This window comes from Simochromis diagramma, unplaced genomic scaffold, assembly GCF_900408965.1.
Source record: "Simochromis diagramma unplaced genomic scaffold, fSimDia1.1 OVJJ01000079.1, whole genome shotgun sequence".
Classification (NCBI taxonomy): domain Eukaryota; kingdom Metazoa; phylum Chordata; class Actinopteri; order Cichliformes; family Cichlidae; genus Simochromis; species Simochromis diagramma.
In genome coordinates, this window is record NW_024387075.1 from 954,418 (window position 1) to 978,547 (window position 24,130).

The 24,130-nt window shown below is 40.5% G+C and overlaps 1 protein-coding gene across 1 annotated transcript in view; it reads left to right on the plus strand.

Moving 5' to 3' along the window:
* LOC120742314 (protein kinase C-binding protein NELL1-like) overlaps positions 1-24,130 on the plus strand; it is a 287,587-nt gene that overhangs the window by 48,583 nt on the left and 214,874 nt on the right. Inside the window, exon 4 of the mRNA XM_040045578.1 lies at positions 15,388-15,558. Within this exon, the coding sequence (XP_039901512.1) occupies positions 15,388-15,558 (171 nt within the window). The remainder of the gene's footprint in view (positions 1-15,387; positions 15,559-24,130) is intronic.

Below are 24,130 nucleotides of genomic sequence, written 5' to 3' on the forward strand. Positions count from 1 at the left end.
GAGATGCTTAGGGGTCCCTTGATCCAGCCCTAACTATAAGCTTTATCAAAAAAGAAGGTTTTGAGCCTAATATTAAAAGTAGAGAGGGTGTATTTTTCCTGAATCCAATCTGGGAGCTGGTTCCACAGAAGAGGTGCCTCCCATTCTACTTTTAAATACCCTAGGAACCTCAAGTAAGCCTGAAGTCTGAGAACAAAGAGCTCTACTAGGATGATATGATACTATCGTGTCTGTAAAATAAGATGGGTCCTGATTACTTAAGACCTTGTATGTTAGAAAAAGGATTTATATTTGATTCTGGATAAAATAGAGAACCAATGAAGAGAGAGGCCAATATGGGAGAGTTAAGCTCTGTTTCTAGTCCCTGTCAGCACTCTGAATGCAGCATATTACACTGTTCCAAAAATAGTAATGTTAAAGTATCTTACTGTATATTTTACAGTTTTGTACTGTCTTTCTAGAATATCATTAAATGTACATAAGTAGACTGTGATTTTACATGTCAAAGGTAAGATAACATAACATCACTGTAAATATAGTAAAACACAATTTACTTGTTTTTTAAATATATTTTTTTGTACATATGCATATTTAAATTGTAAAAATACATTCAGAAATGTATCATAATTTCACGAATATTTGTCTATTATGTGAGAGAATGATCTGTTAAATTCAAATGTAATACTAAGGAAAAATATATAAAATGATTGAAAATTAATGAGGATAATCAATAATTAAAGGAGTATTTGAATTATAATTTTGCTGAAAATTTCATGTCATCTAGGTCTGATTCAATAATTCAGAGGTAACAAGTGAAAATATAATTAATAGGAATAAAAACTAAAAAAAACATATAAAACATTGCACGGCCACGCTGTGCTAATTATATATTTTAAAAAATAAATGTAGAGGTAGGAATTGCAATTAATATAAATCTCAAAGTATTCACAACATTCTTGAACAGAAATAGGCCTCTGCACCTGGGGTGAGGGTGTGGCCATGAAAACAATGTGACATGCCATTGGATGTTGGGACACATAATAACATGACGCTAAGCATCGGCCAATGAATGTGAACTAACAACCACAAGGTCGCGGGTATGGCTGCACTGTAGGAAAAAATCCTAATATAAAAGTATTTTACTGTGCATTTTACAGTTTTGTTCTGTTCTTCTAGAATATCATTAAAGTTACGTAAATAGACTATTAACGTTAAATCACTGTAATGTAATGAAACATAATTGTCATGATTATTAAATGTACATATGCATATTTAGATTGTTAAAATACATTCACAAATGTATCATGATTTCACAAATACCTGTCTGTTATTTGAAAGATCGAACTGTTGAATTCAAATGTAATGCTATGGAAAAGTATATAACATGATTCCTATAAGCTTGTCTTACATCACATAAGTATTATTATCATTGCAATTTAGGGCGATCGTGGCTCAAGAGTTGGCAGTTTGCCTTGTGATCAGAAGATTGCCGTTCGAGCCCCGGCTCGGACACTCTCGGTATTGTGTCCGTGGTTAAGACTCTTCGCCTACTGGTGATGGCCAGAGGGGCCGATGGTGCGATACGCAGCCTCGCCTCTGTCAGTCTGTCCCAGGGCATGCAATCCATTATTATTTAAACCAACTGTTAACTGTATATTTCTGTACATTTACGTATTATGATTCATATTGCCACATTCATTGACCTTGTTTATAGGTAATTTCATTGTTTGATCACGTTAAAATGTTCCTAATTTAATGTCTAAAAGCACTTGGAAAAGGCAGAATCCCATGTAAAATTAGCGCAACAAACTCTATTTTCATTACTGAAAATGACTGTATTTTCATGAGAAAGTTATTTTCTGTTATTTTACGGTAGTTTTTTGGTGCCCAAGCTGCCGGAATATTACTGTTTTTTTAAGATTTGGTTTTTTTTCCTATTTATAGATAATTTAATTGTTTAATCACATTAACATGTTCCTAATTTAATGTTTAAAATCACTTGAAAGGGCAAGATCCCATTTAAAATTAGCGCAACAAACTGTATTGTCATTACTGGAAATAACCGTATTTTTATGAGGGAGTTATTTTCTGTTATTTTACGGTAGTATTTTGGCGCCCCAGCTGCCGGAATATTACCGTTTTTTTAAGATGTTTTTCGTAACAGTGTAGGTCAACTGAAGGCTTTTCAGAATACCTTACTGTGATTGTAGAGTGACTTTTCAGCATCCTAGAGAGATTTTGTAATTTTGGCAATTTTGCACAGATGAAAGAAAGCAGTCGTACATATTTGTTTCATTTGCATGTTGAAGGGCATATCCTGGTCAAAAATGACTCCAAGGAAGAAGAGGTAATGCCATTCAGAGAAAGTGCCTGGTTAAACACCATGTTTCTGAGGTTTTTAGGGACTTAAAGTACAATAACTCCAGTTTTGTCCAAATTTAAAAGAAGAAAATTTAAGGCCATCCAGGGCTTTATGCCTTTAAAGCATGCTTATGTAGCTAGATAGTATTACCATACAGCTAACATTAGCAAGACTTTCATTCCTGTAATTTTGGATGAAACTCATTATGTAACATTCAGACATAGTATAATTATAAATGTTTCTTCACCACTACCACCAAACCGTTTAACTGACTTTCAGTCATTTTTCTTCATATATTGTGCATTGTGAGGTATTGCAAGAGAGAGATTTAGATGCAAATCTAGCCCAGCTAAGCCACAGCAGGATGAAGTTATTTTGAGACGAGTTGTTTTCGGAGAGAGACCGCCACACTGTGAGCGTAATTAAATTTGGTGAGATGGGCGCAGCCTTGACTGGTTTGGTGCAGACCTGTGCTCCATTGTGACTGAGGATTTGTTCTGAACCTCTGAATCCTCTCTGAAGGCCCTATTAGCCCTCCGCCGATGGCCATTCTTTCCCATTATAACACAAGTCTCCCATTCAGCCACCTAACACACAGCCACTGTAGCTCTACGGCTCAGCCAAATCCAATCAGACATTCCTTCTTTATCGCTCTGTCTTTCCTTTCCTTCTTCATCTTTCTCCCTGCACAATCAAATGGTCCTGTCTTTCCTCCCTCCCACTGACTCTGCTAACTCTGCTTTCCTGATATGATAATATCCTTTCTCTTGCCCCTCCTCTCCTCCTCCGCTGTCCTCATCCTCAAAGGTAAAACGTCTTCTGAATGCAAGCATTTCTCAGTGCCCTGTGTTAAAGCAGAAAAAGTTGTTTTTTTTTCTTGCACCCAGCACTGGGGAATGGGGAGAAAGGTTTATTGCTGCTCCACTAGACTGAATAGAACAAAAGAATCTCATTTCTGCCTAGACAGCAGTTTTCTGGGTACCAGTAACGCTCTTATTGTCAGCAAGTGGCAATAGCTCTGTGATGAAGTAACTCAAAGCCTGGTCTCTCCACTGCTCTTCCCACCTGTGCACTCAAAGATGCTCAGCCATTCTCCTCCAGCTGCTCTGTTCATCTGCCTGCCCTTTTGTCACTCTACAGGTCTGCCTCTCCCTCAGTGCCTCACTTCATAAGCACTCACAGGTTCTTCTCTTTTAAGAAACATGCTGGGGAAGAAGAGGGACTTGTTAAGCTTGGCTTCCTGGTAAAAGTTTATGAATGTTGGTGAGTGCAGGGAAGCTGGATGCAGAAAATGCCTGGCCCACTGCTGAATTCTATTTATATCAGCAGTTACTTGAACACGGGAGCGATAAATTGGCTCTCCAGGATTTTTAGATGCTGACGTCTGTCAAACGTTTTAACAGAAGTCAGCATATTTATGGATATTTTAAAATTCCTTGCTTACAAAGTTCCTTTGCACAGGTGTAAAGGTGAACATTTCAGTCTCCCGTGCCTTAGTAAAAGTACAGGTCATGTGTAGAATAGAAAAACCCTGCCTAAACCCAAAGGCAATGGAAGATTTCTTTTATAAGACAGTTGTACCAATACCCACATTGGCTGTTATCCACCTCATGACTTCAATCTCTATTATTGGAAGAAAAATGTTAATGTTGTTCATTTTGTTTTCGTACGTTGTGTTAAAATAAATTTTAGCTTAAGAAAATTAATTCATAGCATCTGATTCTCTATAACTTATACATTTGAAAAGCAGGTCTGATGGCATATTGACAAAACAAAATGATTAATCATCATTACTTGGTAAAACTGCCACTGACAATTTGGTTTCGTCTTTCCCTGCCAGATGATCCTAAAATGATCCTAAAACTAAGTGTTGCCATAGAAAATTCCTGCGTCCTCCTCCAGCCTGTTTATTTCGTGCTATAGGTTGATCCACAGAAGCTTGTTTTGCCATGAAATGGGATTTGTGTTTGAATGTTGAAGAAGAATAACCTGCTGGCTGCGATCCTGAACTCCTGATGTCCTCAGTGGAGCAGCGCTGAGGATGAGCCATGGCCTCTCACCTCCGACAGATGCCAGTTTCCTCAATGAACTCCCTAGATTATTCTAGAAAGTGCACTCCCTTGCAGGGTTTGCTTTAAAGGTGTGCAATACAGTACAAATGCTGTCTTTGGCTTTGTCTGGACTTAATAGATACTTTCCCAGAATTACAGTTTGTTCTACAGTTACTGTTTCCATTTTACACATGTATTCAACCCATCTTGATATCAAATGTGGAACAGTGTGCTTATTATGTGAACAGTACTGGAACCTACTGGAATACTACTTTTACACCTTAAAGTGCATCAGAAGGGCTACAAAGTTCCTGTCGCAAACATTTTCAAAGTGGCAGTTATTTGGCGTTCTGTACATGTTCAATCCATAGTTTTTGCGTGACGTCAGTGCTACTGGGACACGCCTACCTGGTGGGCAAAAACAGTACTGCGGTCCTTTGCCCTCCAGCCTTCTTTTGAATTTTCCTTTGTGTAAAATGTGACACCAACATGTGAGCACACCTGTCTTAACACTGTCTTACATCTCAAATTCCACAAATCCATTCTTCTCCACTGCAATACAGGCTGTCAGCAGTGACTCATTTAAACTGTAGGAATGATTTACCTGACATCAGAAAAATACTCGGTCAACTTTACTGTTATGCCATGACATTAATGTAAAAAAATAATATTACGAAAGAAAGAAAAAAAAAAAAAAGATAATACTACCAGAACTTTTCTGGCTGTAAACTGTAAAGGTCAGAGAGAGTCATTTAAATGGGGTATTTTGTTTAGGCTAGCTATGTAGAAGTTACTTTTGCTTTAATGATGAGTAAATTCTTCTAGAGCTACATCAAAAATACATGGAGCTGTCCGTACTTTGAAAGCTTTCATCCTGGCAGCATTGTAAGGTGAGTGATTCTCCACAGCAGCGGTCCCCAACCTTTTTTGCACCATGGACCGGTTTATGTCTGACAATATTTTCACGGACCAGCCTTTAAGGTGTCGTGGATAAATACAACAAAATAAAACCAGTACCCGTACCAAAAAAAAGATTTATTCATAACACACGGGAAAAGACCCAGGGAAACTGAGTTAACTTTAAAAACAATTAAAAAAAATAACGATAAAAACCCTGAAAACCACAAATTTCACACCCGAGCCTCAACACTCGTGGTTTGGTACCAAACGACTCACGGACTGGTACCGGCCGTGGCCCGGAGGTTGGAGACCGCTGCTCTACAAGACATGTTGATGCCACTGAACTGGAGGCTTTTGTTGTTTGCCCTGTTGAAAGCCATTTTAAATATATAATTTAAATATAAATATTTGCTTGTGTGTGCATGCCATTAAGTTTGTAAACATGATAGTTTGAAAAGTTTTTCTCATAAATTTTGTAGTGGGATCATGGTATCATGGCTTACATCCACCAAGGTCTTCAATGTCATTTTATTTGTTGAAAATTGACAATAAGCCTAATAACTTAAAAACTATGATTCTCATAAGTGTGGTTGTTTTTTGTCAACATGTAGAAAGATACTTAATGACACATTTGATCTCTGTACTCTCCTTTAAGGCCAGCAGATTAAGCTGTAGGTCAAAATGATAATAATGCTGTATGAAACTATTTAAACTATGTTTGTTATTGCCATTGTAGGTCTTGAAAGCATATTAGGAATGATATGCGGGGATTCTAAATATCACACTACATGTTACATTTGACTTCTGACCTCACTTTGCATTTCACATCTGCCAACAGGGGGAAAAAAAAATAAAGACTAAGTACTTAAAGTACATTTAAAAAGAGCCAAAAAGTGTTAAAAGTGATTATTATCACTTTAACCTTCAGATGAATCTATTGACCTTAAATAAAGCCAGAGGTCAAATGGTATTTTAATTATTTAATTATTTAATATGTATTTTTAACAAAGAGCACACTTGTAATAATCATAGTTTCAAAGTTCTAAAGCTTTTTGTCCATTTTTGACCAACAAATCATTAAGTTGACCTTGAAGACCTTTGTGGACGTAAGACAAATTTTAATGGATTGTTAACATGACCCCGCTCTGAACCCCTACAAAGTTTCATCAGAATTAATAAAAAAACATTTCGGGCTATTATGTTTACAGACAGAATGATGACACGCACGCACACACATGAAGTGTTGTTTCTGATAGTGGCAGGACTGCACACTCATACAGCAGTGACTGAGGTTTACCAGAAAATAATGCTCAACTTGGATGATGTGGTTTTCAGGCAGAGCATTAAGGCATCAAAACTAAGTCATACATCAAAGCTCCTATATTCTCAAGATAGTTTTGACATCAACATTTGGTTTTCTCAGCTGCTGCTCTCATTTCTGTGATGCCGCCTTTGAAAACTAAACATGTCATTGGGCAGTGCCGCTCCCTGTCTGGCTAAGAAGCCTGCAGGGAAGCAGCCTCGATAGCGTGAGTCCCTCAGGAAAACAAATTACTCACATAGCACAGCGGTGGCTCTGCCTGCTTTCTAGCAGCAAAAGACATTCTTATTGGGGGTCTCTCTCAAACTTCCCAGAAACATCTGTGGTTGCTATTAGTTTGAAGTTTGAAGCAGTTTGTCTCTATGACTATGTGTGGCAAAAGAAGATTGGAATCGCCAGAGATGCCGCATTACAATACCACCTTCTTTCTATAATAACTGTAGCTTATGTACATATTATTGTAGCACTAAAAAGTTCAATTTGTATGAGCAGTTTTGATAAGATGACAACATTTGATATCGATAAAATAGTGCCATGCAAAATATCTTGATACTTTGTTGTATTGATTTCTCCAACACTACTAGAAAACTGGGGGGTGGAGGTGGGAGGAATCAATATAGCATAGTACCACCAGGGGCCATGAAAGGGAAAGAGGCACATCTTGGGCTACGATATTTGCTGAGTCAAAGAAATCTGGTGCCCAAAGTAAAACAAAATATTTATAATAAATTCAGGGAAAGCCATTCATGAGGCATATTTTTAATTTTTGGCAGACGCTCTCCTCTGTTTATGTTTTATTCACTCCACTACATCCTGTACTCAAACGATTCATTGACTGTTTAGACCTGACATCGTCGTCACCCTCATTATAACAAACCTGAGGTGGCCTGCCTCACACAGCGCTTGGCTGGTATTAATGTCATGCTGAACACACTCCAAACTGTGAAAATGAGAATTGATTTCTTCTTTCACATCACATCCCATTGATCTATATACCTCAAGCTGTGCACCTTTCCACTACCACCCTCTGACCTGATGGCAACATTTGCTAAATCCACAATCTCCAATCAAGCATAGCCTTCTTGTGGCAACTGAAGCACAATGCCTTGCAACCAATCCTGGTCATACTTTACAGGTCAGTAGAGAAGGCATCGGAGTGCTTTGCCATCGTCATATCTGCTTTACCTCCTTCTCCTCCCGTTCTATGGACAAGCTCCAGAGTGCTGACCTTCCTATATAGCAGATAATTGGCTGTCATCTGCCTTCTATGAAATAGCTGCATGACACTGGAGGTGAAGAAAAAGGGCAGGATGATATACAGCTAACCCAGAACTCTCTGGCAGCCATTCATTTCCAAAACTTTTCTCCCACAGACAATGCCACTGGATTTTGATAAAGAACACTTGTCACCTCAACAGCTTCCTCCCACAGCTGTCACAGCACTTCCGAGACTTTCTACAGCCCACAATCTCCATCTCAGGAGATGCAGCCTGCAACCCTGCCACTGTGGCTGTTTATTTATCACATAGTAGTTTGAACCACCGTCTCCTCTGGTCTTAGCAGACTCATAATACTATAGAAAAACATGCTAGAGGAATTTGTACTGGTATTAAGTGTTATATCCCCCATTAACACTCATACCACCACTTATCACTTTGACTATTCAGTCAAAAGTCAGCAGTTTCCACTTAAGGAATTATTTGTCCATTTGTTGCCTTGTTAGGCTAAGAGTTCGAAAACTGATATGACGGTTTATGATTGTTGCAACCGTTGACATCCTGGAGTTTCTGCTGGTTGTCTGGCAGCTGCTAACAACCAAACATAGTCTGGAAAACAACCACACCGACATTTACATTTTTTCACCTTTTTTTTCATGCATTTGAAAAAAATTAGATTTACGTAGCTTGCTAATTATTTTGCTGTAGTAATGTGCGTAATCATATTATTATTAAATGGCTGTGCCAAATCATACCAGTCAAATGTTTAGGAGAGTACTCATTCTTGAAAGTAAGTTTTCAAAAAATAAATAAAAATCGAACTAATTCTGATTGCATTAATAATAAATCCTGTTAGTGACTGTCTTTAAACATCTGTCGGCCAATGCTCAGGATTTTTTACGAGTCTGTTGTGGCCAGTGCCATCTTCTATGCTGTTGTATGCTGGGGCAGCAAGGTTGAGGGTCGCAATCACAAACTGATCCACAAGGGCAGCAATGTAGTGCGGATGCAGCTAGACTCCTTTAAGGTGGTGTTGGGCAGGCAGATGTTGTCCAAGATAAGGACAATGCTGGATAACACCTCCCACCTACTCCATGACATGCTGGCCGGTCACAGGAGCACGCTCAGTGAGAGACTGAGATTACCCAAATGCACCACTGAACGACACAGGAAATCATTCCTGTCTGTATAACTCCTCCATGTAGTACATTGCACACACTGCAATAGTTACATCCTTTTGCACATGCTCTACAGTAAAAATAACAAATAACAAATAACAAAGTTTTACAAGTTAGAATAAAATGCTAGTCATATAGATTTCACCTCTGTAATATTCTTGAGCTATTTGTATAGAGCTATTTTTTTATATTTTGTAAACTTTGTAATATATTATATTATTTATCTTGGAGCAACCGTAACCACATAATTTCCTTAGGGATTATTAAAGTATTCTGATTCTGACTCTGCTTACTTTCTTGTCTCTTATGAGTACCATATAATAAAGGTGCTAGATGATGAGCAGTGGGGCATATGATATATGATACTATATAATTCAAACTGATGTAGTTGTATTCTTGCTCTTTTAGCCACCAATGTTTCCAGCTTCTCTATTGATTCTGGTCAGAGGCAGTTGGTAATACTACATGAAAAGGGCAGTATGCACAGTGCCCACAGAGACTGACGCAGCAGATCAGTCTCAGATTCTGGCGTTAATGTCAAATACTGAAAAGCAGAATTTGAATTTCTTTAATCAGAACCAGAGTCGTGCTAACTCTGCCAACACACAAAATATGTTTTCCCAAACGTTCCCTTTCAACATAATACAACTTGCCATTAGAACACTGTAGCCGCTGTACACTTGTGTAGATAATAAATGATTAATGATTTGAATAATCATTCTTTATTATTGACAACGTAGTGTGTTAAATTGTATAAAACAACAAATGTGAGCACGTTTTTACGTGACCACAAACTTTTAAGTGGTACAACATTTAACAGATAAATATGAAAATCAAATCGATTAGAGTTTGTAGCACAGTGGAGGCAAATCGAATTTTGTTTGTGATGCTCATGGCAAAGGAAAATTTGCACATTTAGAAGTTGAAGAAATCTGATTATAATTCAGGATCCCACAAACAAGAACTGGGAAACTCTTACAGTATATGCTCTATATGATATATTTCAAGTCATGTGTTAGGTTTAAGATACGATGACCATGAGCTTGTACAAGGACTGAACTTACAGTCCTTAAGGCATATGAGAAATTTCTAGAGAAAAATATATCAGAGTACTTTCAATCAATGTTTGTGCCATGTGTCAGTGTGCAGAATAATTTCTTTATGTTATCTGTGTGTCTCTTCACACTACCTTCAACATCCAGGGCATCAGAATATATGAATGATAACTGGATCTTCTTTCTTGACAGTGAGATGCGAGCCAAACAAAATAGTATTCTCACTGTGCAGTAGTGTATATGGTTCAAAGCATTTTTCTTTTCAAAATTAATAATGGATCACTGGACTCTTTGTTTTTGTTGCAAACCCAGGGAGAAATATCTCACACACACTAGGCTGTTCCACCTTAGCTCTGTAGTCTGCAAATGTAATACTTTGTTTGAGTCTCTTTTTCTCTCGGCAGTGTAGTTTTTGGCTTCAGCAGTCAATCAGTGCACGGTCCCATATTTACTAGGGTAAATATGTTCATTTTGCTCTATGTCTCTACAGATTTGTAAATAGGTAAATTTCCAGCTTTTTCTATGGAATTACAGTGTAATTATTAGAAATGTCTTTCCTAGAGCTTTTTTTTTTCATTTTCACAGGACAATGCTGCTTAGAAGTACACGTTTTTGTTTGTACAAGTCTTTGTCCCTGTGAAAAATTAAGTGCACTCCTACTGCTATAGAAATAAAGAGGGTCAGAAAAGCCAGATGCTGCTAATCGAATGCACTTGATTAGCTAATCATCAGCAAGTGTGAACACCACTATAAAAGCAGAAGTTGGAGCTTGTCTTGTGTTAATACACAATTTTCCCAAGGCTGAATGTCTCGGGAGATAAGACACTTCTTGACAGACTTGCGAGCCTCAGCTCGTGTGTCTAATGTTAAAGGTTCACGATAGTGCATTTGGATAAACACTGAAACCGGATGAGTTCTTTGGAAGGGTTGCCAGGACTTAAGTGGTGATTTTGGCCATAATCCACAGCATATCATCACAAACACCTCATACCAACTGTAAAGCACAGTGGTGGTGGGCTAACAATTTGAGGTTTCAGGTTTAATTCATTGAGTCAACCAGGAACTCTTCTGTATCTAAAACGCAACTGCTGAAAAAGAAAATAATCAAGGTATTGCGATAGCCCTCAAAATTCAGAGTTTAACCTGATTTAAATAACAGAAGCATTGCTATACAAAAAAATCCTCCAGAATGATGTGAGAAACTGATAAACTAATATAGAAAACAATGACTTGAGCTAATACTGCTATAAGTACCTCTATTAGCTATTCAATCATGGCATGTACTTGTTTTTTTTTAATTTATAAAGCAAAGTTTGGGATTGTTTTAAGCCTTGCCCTTTAGTATCTTAACAAATTTTAATTGTTTCATGAAGTTAATTTTTCCCTGCAACTTATTTAGGTTCAGAAAATGGAGGATCTGTAATGTCTAATATTTTACTATCAACTCTAAACTTATTCTAATAAAAACAAGCCTCCCTCTATTCCTGCCAACGAGATTTCACTTTTGTTTGATATGCAAACACTTTTTTCCCCTGAAAGCTATGCATACTCACATTAGGCGTCTGTTTGAGCACAGCAGTTTCTATTAGTTAAAAAAAAGTGGCTTTGTACAATGGTGGTTATTAAAGGATCAGCAATGAAAAGAAAGCATTCAAATGGTGATAAGGCTCATTTTTTATATTTTGTACAGAGAGCACCAAAACAGATATGTCATTTTTATTAGCTGTCAGCCTGCGCTGCTCATAACAAATGGACTGCCTGCCAATAGATTATTCCCCTTCATTAAATATGCTGTAATGCGAGAATACAATAGCTACAACTAAATGCTTCATAAAATAAATGCTCGCTGTGAAGTGGAGTTAATGCCTTTGATGATTATTTCATGAGTCAAATCAGGATTTCTGCTCGTTCAGAAATTTCAGGCCTCTTGAAGCCCAGAAGAGGCTTCCATCAGTGAAAGAGGCGAAGCTGGAGCACTCTCATTCCCTTTTTGCACCTCGTTCAATGCAAATGATTCTTCTCCAGCTGACAAGTATCAGTGGCTCTGTGTCCTGCAGCATGATGGAGTCGGGCTGTCAGGCTGGTGCCCGTCGTAGGCCTAGAGTGATGTATTCATTTAATTCCGCAAAAGGTGACACGCTGTACAAAGTCAACCTTCCAGTCCCATCCTACCCTTTCTCTTACACATGCACACATGTTTGTAATGAAGCCGTCTCTACTTGAAGTGTGGAAATGCAATTTAATGTTGTAGAAAAACATTTCCTCATGATGCCTGTTAAATTACTTCATGATAATTGTTTTAGCACTAACTCAGCCTGCTGTGTGGGGGGTTGATGGGCCATCATTAGCCGTGTGGAAGAGGTTTGAGCTGAACCCTAAGATAGCATGTACTGATCATCACCATCTCCTTTCCTTTGTCTTCTTGTTTTGTTGCAGCAGTTCAAATGTTTCATTCAACTTAACAAAGGTACTCTATTTGTTTGGAACTTCTAAGATAAGACATTTAAATAATTTGGACCAAAGGGGCGTCATTCTTTGCGGTATGTGGGCCATGTGTAAGTTGTGTGCATCCACGGACCAGTTGCAAACACACTGCTGGCCCTGTGCTGGCCCAGATGTCAGCCTAATGTGTACCTTAATGTAATAACAACATCTGCCAGAACATAATAGTGCAAAAGTAAGATGACAGAACGCTGTTCGGATAGTGAATGGACTGATTCTTTTATAGCGCACTTCCTTTCCCCCTTATTACTCAATGTGCTCTATACAACATGCCATATTCACCCAATCACACACTTTCTCTAAACTGAGTGCTTCCTGACTACATTCACACTCTTGACATGCAGGAGAAGCCAGGGATTGAACCTCCAACCTTCCGATCAGTAGGTGACCTGCTCTACCGCCTGAGCTACAGCCACCCACCAGCAAAGAGGAGTAAACCGTCACTAGGTTTTGGTTAAAGTGCACACTCACAAACCTGTCAAACCTGCATTTGAAACGTTGGGATAGCAGTATAGTATTGCAAATGGCATTTGGGTCATCTAACTAAAATAGAAAAATAGGAACACAAATAGTGCCATCATTGCCAGACCTAGCCCACATCTGGTTGACATACACCCTGCCATGACACCAGTCAGTCAGAAGTGCCAGCTTGATGCCAGATCCATGCCGGACCTGTTTTCTATAGGCCTTGGCCACATAAACCAAACCACAATAGAGCCAGATATTGCATGCCATCACATAGACAGTGCCATCTATCCCAGGCCTGGCCCATATCTGGATGACATACGTCTTATCATACCAGAAATCAACCAGCAGTGCCGGCTTGATACCAGATCTGGGCCAGACCTCCTTGCTATGTGGGATGGAGTCTCTATAAAGTTTAGTGTCTATTTTCACCAAGTTTCAGTGACTTAGTTCATTTATTTGTACATTTATTGAGATGCATTTGTTATTACAACCTAACATTATAGGGTGGCTTCGGCTCAGGAGGTGAAGCAGGTCATCGGCTAATAAAAGATTGTTGGTTTGTTCTTTGGCAGGTCTGAGTTGTCCTTTGGCAAGATACTGAACCCAAAGTTGCTGCCGATGCATTCAACAGAGTGTGAAGGTGTGTAAATGTTAGGTAGCACTCAGACATAGAAAAATGTGCTTATGTGCTTATGCACTGGTGAATGAGACATGTTGTATAGCAGAAAAGCACTATATAAGAGCCAGTCCATTTTCATTAACCTGAGGTTTTGGTTGGTGTTGGGAGAAAGATTAGGGTTTTTGATGCCAAGCAATTCATGACTTAATTACAATACTCACGCAACAGCCAATCTGAAACCCAACAACAGTGATAGTAAACTCTCATAACTTTGTTTATGATATGATAATGTTGCCTTGGTTAATACCAAATAAATGCATGTCATTTGGATTCAAAATGACATCATTAAAAGAAAAACACATTCATGAAACTCCTTTGCATGTGGGTGGCAGCGTCAGTCTTCCTTAAAGCTACAGCATACAGGAGTGTAATCTTTTAAGCGTTCTTCAGTTTATAGATTGACTTCTCAGTTCAACTTTGACCCACTGCACCTACATAGTTACAGTACGTGTGCACACTTTTTCTTTTTTTTGTCAAGTTCTTCAGAGCTCTTCCTGCCCCATAATTCCGATTGATATTCTGTGGAGTAGGTCCACTCTCCCTTTTCATAAATATGCATGAGAGCTGTCGAGCTTTGGTATTGAATTGGCTTGATCCCTGTGTGAGTCTGTGTTTTTTGGGTTCGTTTTTTTGCTTCTGAATATATTGGGATAGGTGACATTCTGGGCTATGTTTGGTTATATATTAGAGAGCTGTGTTTGCCAGATGTGGTGTACTTTCTGTGTGTGATAGTGTATGTGTGCTTAAGGCCAGAGGTTCCAGAGCTGGGGTCACTTTCAGCCGCAGGGAAGCTGAAATGTCACGACTTGTTGCCTGCGGCTCTTGGGCTGCTGCTGCTGTTTGTGCCTGGTTGGCTGTTAATTTAGCGTGCCTGATGAGGGTGGAGAGTAGAGCACACATGGTGCAGAGAAGAGCTAAAGTTAAACGCCTGCAGTCACACTGCAAAGTGAGGGTAGTAGGTAAAACTGAGAGAGAAAGCCCCCCCCCACAATCTTTGTTTGTTAGATGAACTTTGTGCTTTAAGGTTACACCGAGCAATCTGTCCATCTTTCAGCCGCATTTCAGCCCACGGTCCACTCTCCTCTGCCATTTCAGAAACACCAAAATTTAGAATTTGTTGCTGACCCAGTTTTAGTTTTAAACTCTGGGTATGTGTTATGGTCTGGGAAAGAGAAAACTGAGACTTTTACAGTGCACAATTACTCTCTTGGGGGTATTTTTGCTGTGAGTTGTGAGTTGCTATGTACTGAGCAGGGTAATGGATGAATTTCCTTCTCTACAGTTCAGAAAGTTCTGAGACTTTCAGATAGGGCGACACAGACACCTGTGATCTGGTGCCTGATAGAGCCATATTTGGGTCGCATACTCATTTCCCTGGAATAGATAGTGATCCAGCCATATTTGCATTGGAGCCACTCTCCATCTACCTTTTCTGTTGCTATGTCTTCTCAAGTCTTACCGTAACACTTTCTCCAAAACCAAAAAGGAAATATCATTCTTATCATTTTCATCCTTATCGTTAAACAAAAGTTTAGAAAAATCTTCCAACCTGCTTTTGGATAAAACCTCGTACACATAATGTGTTTTCTTTGAGTTTCCCCTTCCTTTGTTCAGGAAACTGAGCATCTGTGACCTGTGACTTCTCCCCCTGCAGCTACTTTGAGCTGGAAAGCAGCGGGGTGAGAGAGGAGATCCGCTATCACTACCGCTTCAAAGGCAAGCCACGTTCTGAATCCTTCCCCTACCGCCTCGCTGATGGCCAGTGGCACAAGATCGCCCTTACCATCAGTGCCTCCCACCTGCTTCTGCACGTTGACTGTAACAGGTAACACACACATACCGCTCTCGAGCACCTTCACATCTCTGTCACAAGAGACTGTGCTGAGTAATTTTTCCCATGCTCCTTTGAAGTGACATGTCTAATGAGCTGCCTGTGTTTATCAGGGTAAATATTTGTTCAGTGCATTCTCCTTGTGGAGAGCAGGGTGTTAGCATGGCTGACAGTAAAACATTCAAGGACAGACTCACGAAGAGAAAGGCTGTATACTGATATAACATCCTGTGTGTCTCTGTATAGGATGTGTCTTCAGCTCACACAATTGTTTAATGAAGTGGAAGGTACCGATGATATAATCGCCACATTGATTGGCCAGTGAATACCCTTATCTAAAGAGAACACTCGAGGCTGATCTGTAAACACGCACTTCAGTTGTGACAGTCTTTCTCAGCCCTCACATTCTCTCCTGAGACCCATGAAGGCATCACTTGTCCTTTTTTTAAATACAGTTGCTAGACAGAACAAGCAGGCTAAATTTGAGTGGAGGTAATGCTCTGTCACCACTTGAGGATGAAAGACGGTACGATGCACGCGAGGATTGTGCTCTAATATTGATTTTTCCCAGATGCCTATTATACCCATCAGGCTGGTGGTCTGTCAATTAATTATCACTGCAGTGGCTGTCTCTCTGATGATAGTCTGGTGAAGATGAAGGCGGGCATCAGAGTGTTATTGGATGGAAAAAGATCAAAACATAATTTGAATCAAAACGTTTTGCTTATGCTGTTATTTTGAGCAGGGCTGATGTAATTAATACAGTGAAATTGAATGGGTTGGTTTGGTGCTATTAGTCATTAGCTTGTGGCTGCGTGTGGTATAAAAGTGAAGCCTGATACTTAGCGTAACTGTCTGAGCAAGTGCCTGTGACTGTGTCTAAATCCTGCTCATTTTTACAGAGTCTAGTCACTAATGCTTTTTTACCCCCTCAGCTGTGAAAGGCTGATGGGCATCCTGCCGGGGTGGCGGGTGGGCAGTGTGGACACCCAAGTTTGTGAATGTGATAACTCGAGAACAAGGTGATGTAGGATACTGAAATTCATAGCACAGGTGCATCTGCCAAACATCTTAAATGAGTAAAAATTTCAGTGATCTTGACCTCAACGTCAAGGCTAGAGATCAAGTTTTCTGAAAATCTGATATATATATATATATATATATATACGTGTATATATATATACGTGTATATACATATATACGTGTATATACATATGTATACATATGTATATATATACATATGTATGTATGTATGTATGTATGTATGTATATATATATATATATATATATGTATGTATGTATGTATGTATTATATTATATATATATATATATATATATATATATATATATATATGTGTGTGTGTGTATATACGTATACATGTGTGTGTGTATATACGTATACATATGTATATATATGTATCTATGTATGTATATATATGTATCTATGTATGTGTATATATATATGTATGTATGTATGTATATGTATATATGTAAAAAAAAAAAAACACCCAGCACGCCCCTGCGGGCGGTTTATCCTTCAAGCTCGGGTCCTCTACCAGAGGCCTGGGAGCTTGAGGGTCCTGCGCAGTATCTTAGCTGTTCCCAGGACTGCGCTCTTCTGGACAGAGATCTCCGATGTTGTTCCCGGGATCTGCTGGAGCCACTCGCCTAGCTTGGGAGTCACCGCACCTAGTGCTCCGATTACCACGGGGACCACCGTTACCTTCACCCTCCACATCCTCTCGAGCTCTTCTCTGAGCCCTTGGTATTTCTCCAGCTTCTCGTGTTCCTTCTTCCTGATATTGCTGTCATTCGGAACCGCTACATCGATCACTACGGCCGTCTTCTTCTGTTTGTCTACCACCACTATGTCCGGTTGGTTAGCCACCACCATTTTGTCCGTCTGTATCTGGAAGTCCCACAGGATCTTAGCTCGGTCATTCTCCACCACCCTTGGGGGCATCTCCCATTTTGACCTCGGGACTTCCAGGTTATACTCGGCACAGATGTTCCTGTACACTATGCCAGCCACTTGGTTATGGCGTTCCATGTATGCCTTGCCTGCTAGCATCTTGCACCCTGCTGTTATGTGCTGGATTGTCTCTGGGGCATCTTTACACAGCCTGCACCTGGGGTCTTGCCTGGTGTGATAGACCCCAGCCTCTATGGATCTTGTACTCAGAGCTTGTTCTTGTGCTGCCATGATTAGTGCCTCTGTGCTGTCTTTCAGTCCAGCTTTGTCCAGCCACTGGTAGGATTTCTGGATATCAGCCACCTCCTCTATCTGCCGGTGGTACATACCGTGCAGGGGCCTGTCCTTCCATGATGGTTCCTCGTCTCCCTCCTCTTTCTTGGGTTTCTGCTGCCTGAGGTATTCACTGAGCACTCGGTCAGTTGGGGCCATCTTCCCAATGTATTCTTGGACGTTCGTTGTCTCATCCTGGACTGTGGTGCTGACACTCACCAGTCCCCGGCCCCCTTCCTTCCGCTTAGCGTACAGCCTCAGGGTGCTGGACTTGGGGTGAAACCCTCCATGCATGGTAAGGAGCTTTCTTGTCTTTATGTCAGTGGCTTCTATCTCCTCCTTTGGCCAGCCTATTACCCCAGCAGGGTACCTGATCACGGGCAGGGCGTAGGTGTTGATGGCCCGGATTTTGTTCTTACCATTCAGCTGACTCCTCAGGACTTGCCTGACCCTCTGCAGGTACTTGGTGGTTGCAGCCTTTCTAGCGGCCTCTTCATGGTTCCCATTTGCCTGCGGGATCCCCAGGTACTTGTAACTGTCCTCTATGTCTGCAATGTTGCCTTCTGGTAGTTCAATCCCCTCAGTTCTGACTACCTTCCCTCTCTTTGTTACCATCCGACTACACTTCTCCAGTCCGAACGACATTCCAATGTCATTGCTGTATAGCCTGGTAGTGTGGATCAGTGAATCGATGTCTCGTTCACTCTTGGCATACAGCTTGATGTCATCCATGTACAGGAGGTGGCTGACAACTGCTCCATTCCGTAGTCGGTATCCGTAGCCAGTCTTGTTAATGATCTCACTGAGGGGGTTCAGGCCTATGCAGAACAGCAGTGGGGACAGAGCATCTCCTTGGTAGATCCCGCACTTGATGGTGACTTGTGCTATGGGCTTGGAGTTGGCCTCTAGTGTTGTACGCCACATCCCCATTGAGTTCCTGATGAAGGCTCTTAGGGTCCCATTGATCTTGTACAATTCTAGGCATTCCAGTATCCAGCTGTGGGGCATTGAGTCATAGGCCTTCTTGTAATCAATCCAGGCAGTGCACAGGTTGGTCAGTCTGGTCTTGCAGTCTCGGCTGACTGTTCTGTCTACCAGTAGCTGGTGTTTTGCGCCTCTGGTATTCTTGCCAATTCCTTTCTGTGTCCCACTCATGTATTGACCCATGTGCCTGTTCATCTTAGCCGATATGATGCCTGACAGGAGCTTCCATGTAGTACTGAGGCAGGTTATTGGTCGGTAGTTGGAGGGGACCGGTCCCTTCTTGGGGTCCTTGGGGATCAGGACCGTCCGACCTTCGGTTAGCCATTCCGGGTGTCTCTCGTTAACTAGCAGCTGGTTCATTTGTGCTGCCAGACGCTCGTGGAGTGCAGTCAGCTTCTTTAGCCAGTAGGCGTGAACCATGTCGGGCCCTGGTGCTGTCCAACTCTTCATACTGGAGACCCTTTCTTGGATATCTGCCACTGTGATGGTTACTGGACCCTGTTCAGGGAGGTCGCTGTGGTCTGCCCTCAGATCCACTAGCCACTGAGCATTGCCGTTATGGGTTGGGTCCTTCTCCCATATGCTCTTCCAGTATTGCTCCGTCTCCAGCCTTGGTGGTGCTGTTCTCTTATTATTGTTCCCTTGCCACTGAGAGTACACCTTTGCTGGTTCTGTGGAGAACAGCTGGTTTATTCTCCTGCCTTCTATCTCTCTGGTGTACCTCCTCAAGCGGCTGGCCAAGGCTGTGAGTCTTTGCTTGGCAGTTTCCAAGGCCTCAGGTATGGACAGCTTGCTGTATTTCTTATGCACCTTCTTTGTCGCACCTTTCTGCAACTCCGTTAGTTGGCTAACCTCCCTCCGTGCTACTTTGATCTTGCCCTCTAGCCTCCTTCTCCATGGAGGGTACTGCCCCTTGTGGCAGTTCAACTTGTAGCCAAGCATCTCACTGATCACTGCTGCCGTATTGTAGATCAGCTTGTTAGTGTCGGTAATCGTGGTTGTAGGTATTGTCCGTAGTGCTGCATTAACATCATCTAGCAGACCTTCTGAGGGTACTTCACGTAATCTTGGTAACCGGCTACGGGGGATCCAGGTTTCAAGCTTGGCCATTATCCTATTTTTCAGGTCAGTTCCTCTCGCACTCAATGATCCTTCTCCTATCGCACTTGGGGCTATGTACCCAATCTCGGGTGGGGGTGATGATATCTCCCCCCTGACCTGGCGTCCTGACTCCTCCTTGCCGTAGCATTTGTGTTGTACCTCGTCAATCTCTAGCTGTGAGAGCAGTCCCTTCTTTCGAATGTTGGAACACTGAGCTACTAGTTGTTTCGCCGTCATTGTGGATGTTGGGTATCGAAGAATCCATAGGTCCGTCATCCTATTCATGTAGCCCCTTCCGCCGGGGTTACTTGCGTAGTAGCATTCCAACAACGCCCTGTTTTCGTCTCTTGCCATACATACATATATGTATGTATGTATGTATATGTATATATGTATATATATATATATATATGTGTGTGTGTGTGTGTATACGCATGTGTATATATATATATATATATATATATATATATATATATATATATATGTGTGTATACGCATGTATATATATGTGTGTATACGCATGTATATATATGTATGTATACGCATGTATATATATGTATATGTACTTAATCAGGTAATTCAGCAATACAAACATTAACTTTGCACTGATCCCCTTTTTCTCACTTACCAAGACATGCAAGGAATTTGAAGGCCTATATTTAGAACTGTAATGTCAAGGCAAGAAAGAGTGTGAATGTCAACATGCTTACCAAGCCACTTACTCCATGTGTATGGGTCAGGTTCACCATCTCATCAGCAGACACTTTCAGCTCTTACCTTTGTTTGCTCATCTGAATTCACTGTCATCTGCAGCAATGCCAGCTAAAGCCACCTGCCGCTCAGTTTTCAGAATGTCTTTAAAGTAGCAATCACAGCTCATGATGTCTTTCATCTGAGCAACAACACCGCACTTTAGTCCATTGTGATGCTCTAACAAGGGGATGTTTTTCCCAGCTGCCCCAAGTGTCACCATCAGCTCCTCTCCCACCATAATCTCAGAATACACAGTGAAACCTAGTTGTGGCTCTGTCAAAGTGTCAAACAACAAAAACAGAACAACTGTTAATTCGGCCTTTTCTACAATACGCTAAATTTGACTTTCATCTACAAGTGCAATTGCCTGTGCGTCTTTGGGGCAGATAATTTTAAATCACCAGTGCTGGGTAAATACAAGAAACCAAAAGGTTTATGCAATAAACAGTCTAACCAAAAACAAAAAAACTAACGATAACCCACAAAATCTACTCTACATCTACTTTCATGTCACTGACTTTTATCTGTAACATTATTAGATATTTTTATCTGTAAGTGTGCATTGATAAAGCTTGAAATTGTATGTTTTGTTTTTTTGATAAAAAACTTTAGTATCAATGAATGACCAATCAGACAAAGCTGTCTATAAATCTAAACACTGTATTGATTTATATACAGGATAGTTTTCATCACAAAGGTACATTTATAGTTCATGTTTGTTTAGAATAATAATACAAATTAAGTCAATGCCACACAAACTTAGACAAAGAATAATAGTCAGGAAGTAAATCTGCGTTGACAAAACAAGCGAAATAAAAATTGCATATTCATATCCACCCAAACTGAACCTTTCATATTCTTCGTGTTAAGAATATTTACTTTTTCAAACTAGCAGACCCATTAGCCTTGAATTTTTAAGAGTATAATTTCTGCACTAAACCACACTCTATTGATTTCAAGGCTCATTAAATGCTTTTAAGTGTCTGTAAATGGGAGATGGAGCAATTTATTGTCATATCCTCGGGTGGACTTAAACTTGTAGTGTTCCTTTGGCTTTTCCTTTACTGATGTCTATTTTACAGCCAAACACAAGATGTTGTTGGGTCTCATAGACTCATGTTTAACTGCAAAATCAGTAAGTCAATAAGGCTCAGAGTTACAGTACAAAGAGTAATGATATAAAAGAAATTATAAATGAAATATTAAAGACATCGTTTTATTTGGGGGGAAATACGCTGATTTGCTTTATTGGCAAGCATTAGACAAAAAAAAAAAAATCAATATCACCTTCATGTCTGCCGGTTGAATATAAAGCAGAAGACTTGATGTACCTTCTCTTTGGAGGTTACCAAAGGACATTCTAGGAAATTAATATCACCCTCCCCAATGTTACGTTTCATTCTCCTGCTTTTGCTCCGATGAATGGCTTTAAAATAATAATTTCAGTTGCAGTAATGTATTCAGACACAGTTTAAATGTCTTTGACCCACATCGCTCATCACCATAATAATTTTTTAAATGAACCGAATGTTCCCCTACGCATATTTTGGACATTGTTCAAGTTGGGAAACGAGACTTGTTCATAACTGCCCTGTTCTCTAGATACTGCTGTCCCTTCATGAAGTTTGACAGATCCATGTGAACAATATTTTTTATGTGTTTCTGAACTCATTTCCATATCTTATACTTATAATTCCTCTGGTATTGTGGAGGGTAGCAGCTTCAGCATTTACATGTCATCTTATTTGACTTCCTTGTGCAGGTCCCTATGCCCAAACGGAGGGCTCTTACCTTGGGTTAGGATTTGGAATTACTCTGATGGTGGTTCAGAGTCCTGAAAATTCATGGAATTTTCCTTTATTCCTCTGCTGTCCTTGTGTAAGATTGATTGAAAAAGAGGAAAATATTATTTGAAGAACATGTGGACTATACAAAGTGGGATGAAGCCTGTCAATAAACATAAGACGTTTACCAGGAAAAGTGCTGCATAATAAAGTTCTGATTATATATTATGCCACATTTGAAGTTATTAAACGGTATAGCTGTGTTACGGCCTCTGGCCTCAGGTGGCCCCGCCTTCCTCTATGGCAGACCTTCCCAAAGTGTGGGGCCCGCCCCCTAGGGGGGGCGCAGAGCCATGGCAGGGGGGACGCGGGATGAAAAGGGGGGAAAAAAACAAAACGCTTGGACACTGCTAGCACGGGCGCCTACAAAAACGCAAAGCAGGAGATGAAGCATCGCTGAATATGTTTCCAAACCAACTTCATTCTAAGCCAAAGACTAGAAAATATGGTGAAGCATATCTGCCCTTTGGTTTCACCAGCACAAGTGCCAAGGTAGGTCTCCCCTGCAGAATTGCTTTTCCCTTCGTCAGGAGCAGCGCTGGGCTGTTTAAATCACGGACAAACAGTATCCCACATTCATGATTTTTAGTTCACAAACACTTCTCATAATGACTAACTACTGCTGACATTTTGGAGATGTTAGCTCTTTATACAGTAAAGTTACAGCGGGATATAAATAATATCAGGCTGATCCTGCCACGATTTGTTCCCCCGGATCAAATCACAGACAAACAGTATCCCACAGTTGTTTATGTTTTTAAACCTATTTTGCACAGAGAGGCATTTTTTGAAAAATGTATTGATAGCAATGTTGAATATTATTACACAGGAAAAAAACCAACTACACATAAAATAATCACATCGTGACGCCTCTGCCTTTGTAAATGGAGGGACAGTAACTGCGTGTGTATATGTAAGCGTGTAAAAACCTGAAGATAGAGACAAAATACTGTTAATCTGACTATCTGCCATTCTGCAATTCAGCTCATGTAAACAATAACGTGGCGCACAGCGTGACGTGAAAAAAGGCACATACCTTTGACGTTGTGTGACGAACTCTGTATTCCTCGTCCACACGTAAACGCAAAAAAAGGAGTTTTAAAAAAATCTCCATTTTCGGTGATTCGAAACGCCGTTTACATGTGGACCAAACAGCTGCGTTTTCAAAAATACTCGTGTAGGTGTGGACGTAGCGTAAAAGAGTTAGTAGTTTATTTTCTTACTACCTGTAATTTATTGCAGATTACTTGTATTTGCTTAATTGTTTACTAAATGTTTGAGGTGTGAAATAAACCGCAATGGAGCAAAATATGGGTGTGTGTGGTTGGAGGATGTGTGTGTGTGTGCATGCGTGTGTGCATGCTGGGGGGGGGGCGCAAACATTTTTCTTGTAAAACAAAGGGGGGCCCAGCAAAAAAAGTTTGGGAACCACTGCTCTATGGAAATCAAAGCGTTCTAGGACTCACGGGTGATTGGCTGGCCAGGGACCTATGCCCGCCCAACTTCATGCAGATCAGAGTGTGCCAGTCCACACACACCATTGGCTGCTGCAGGAGCCTTGAACACGATGGACCAATGACGCGCCTGCCTGCATTTACTGGGAAGCATAAAAGGCTGAGGATTCTTCATTCATGGGGGG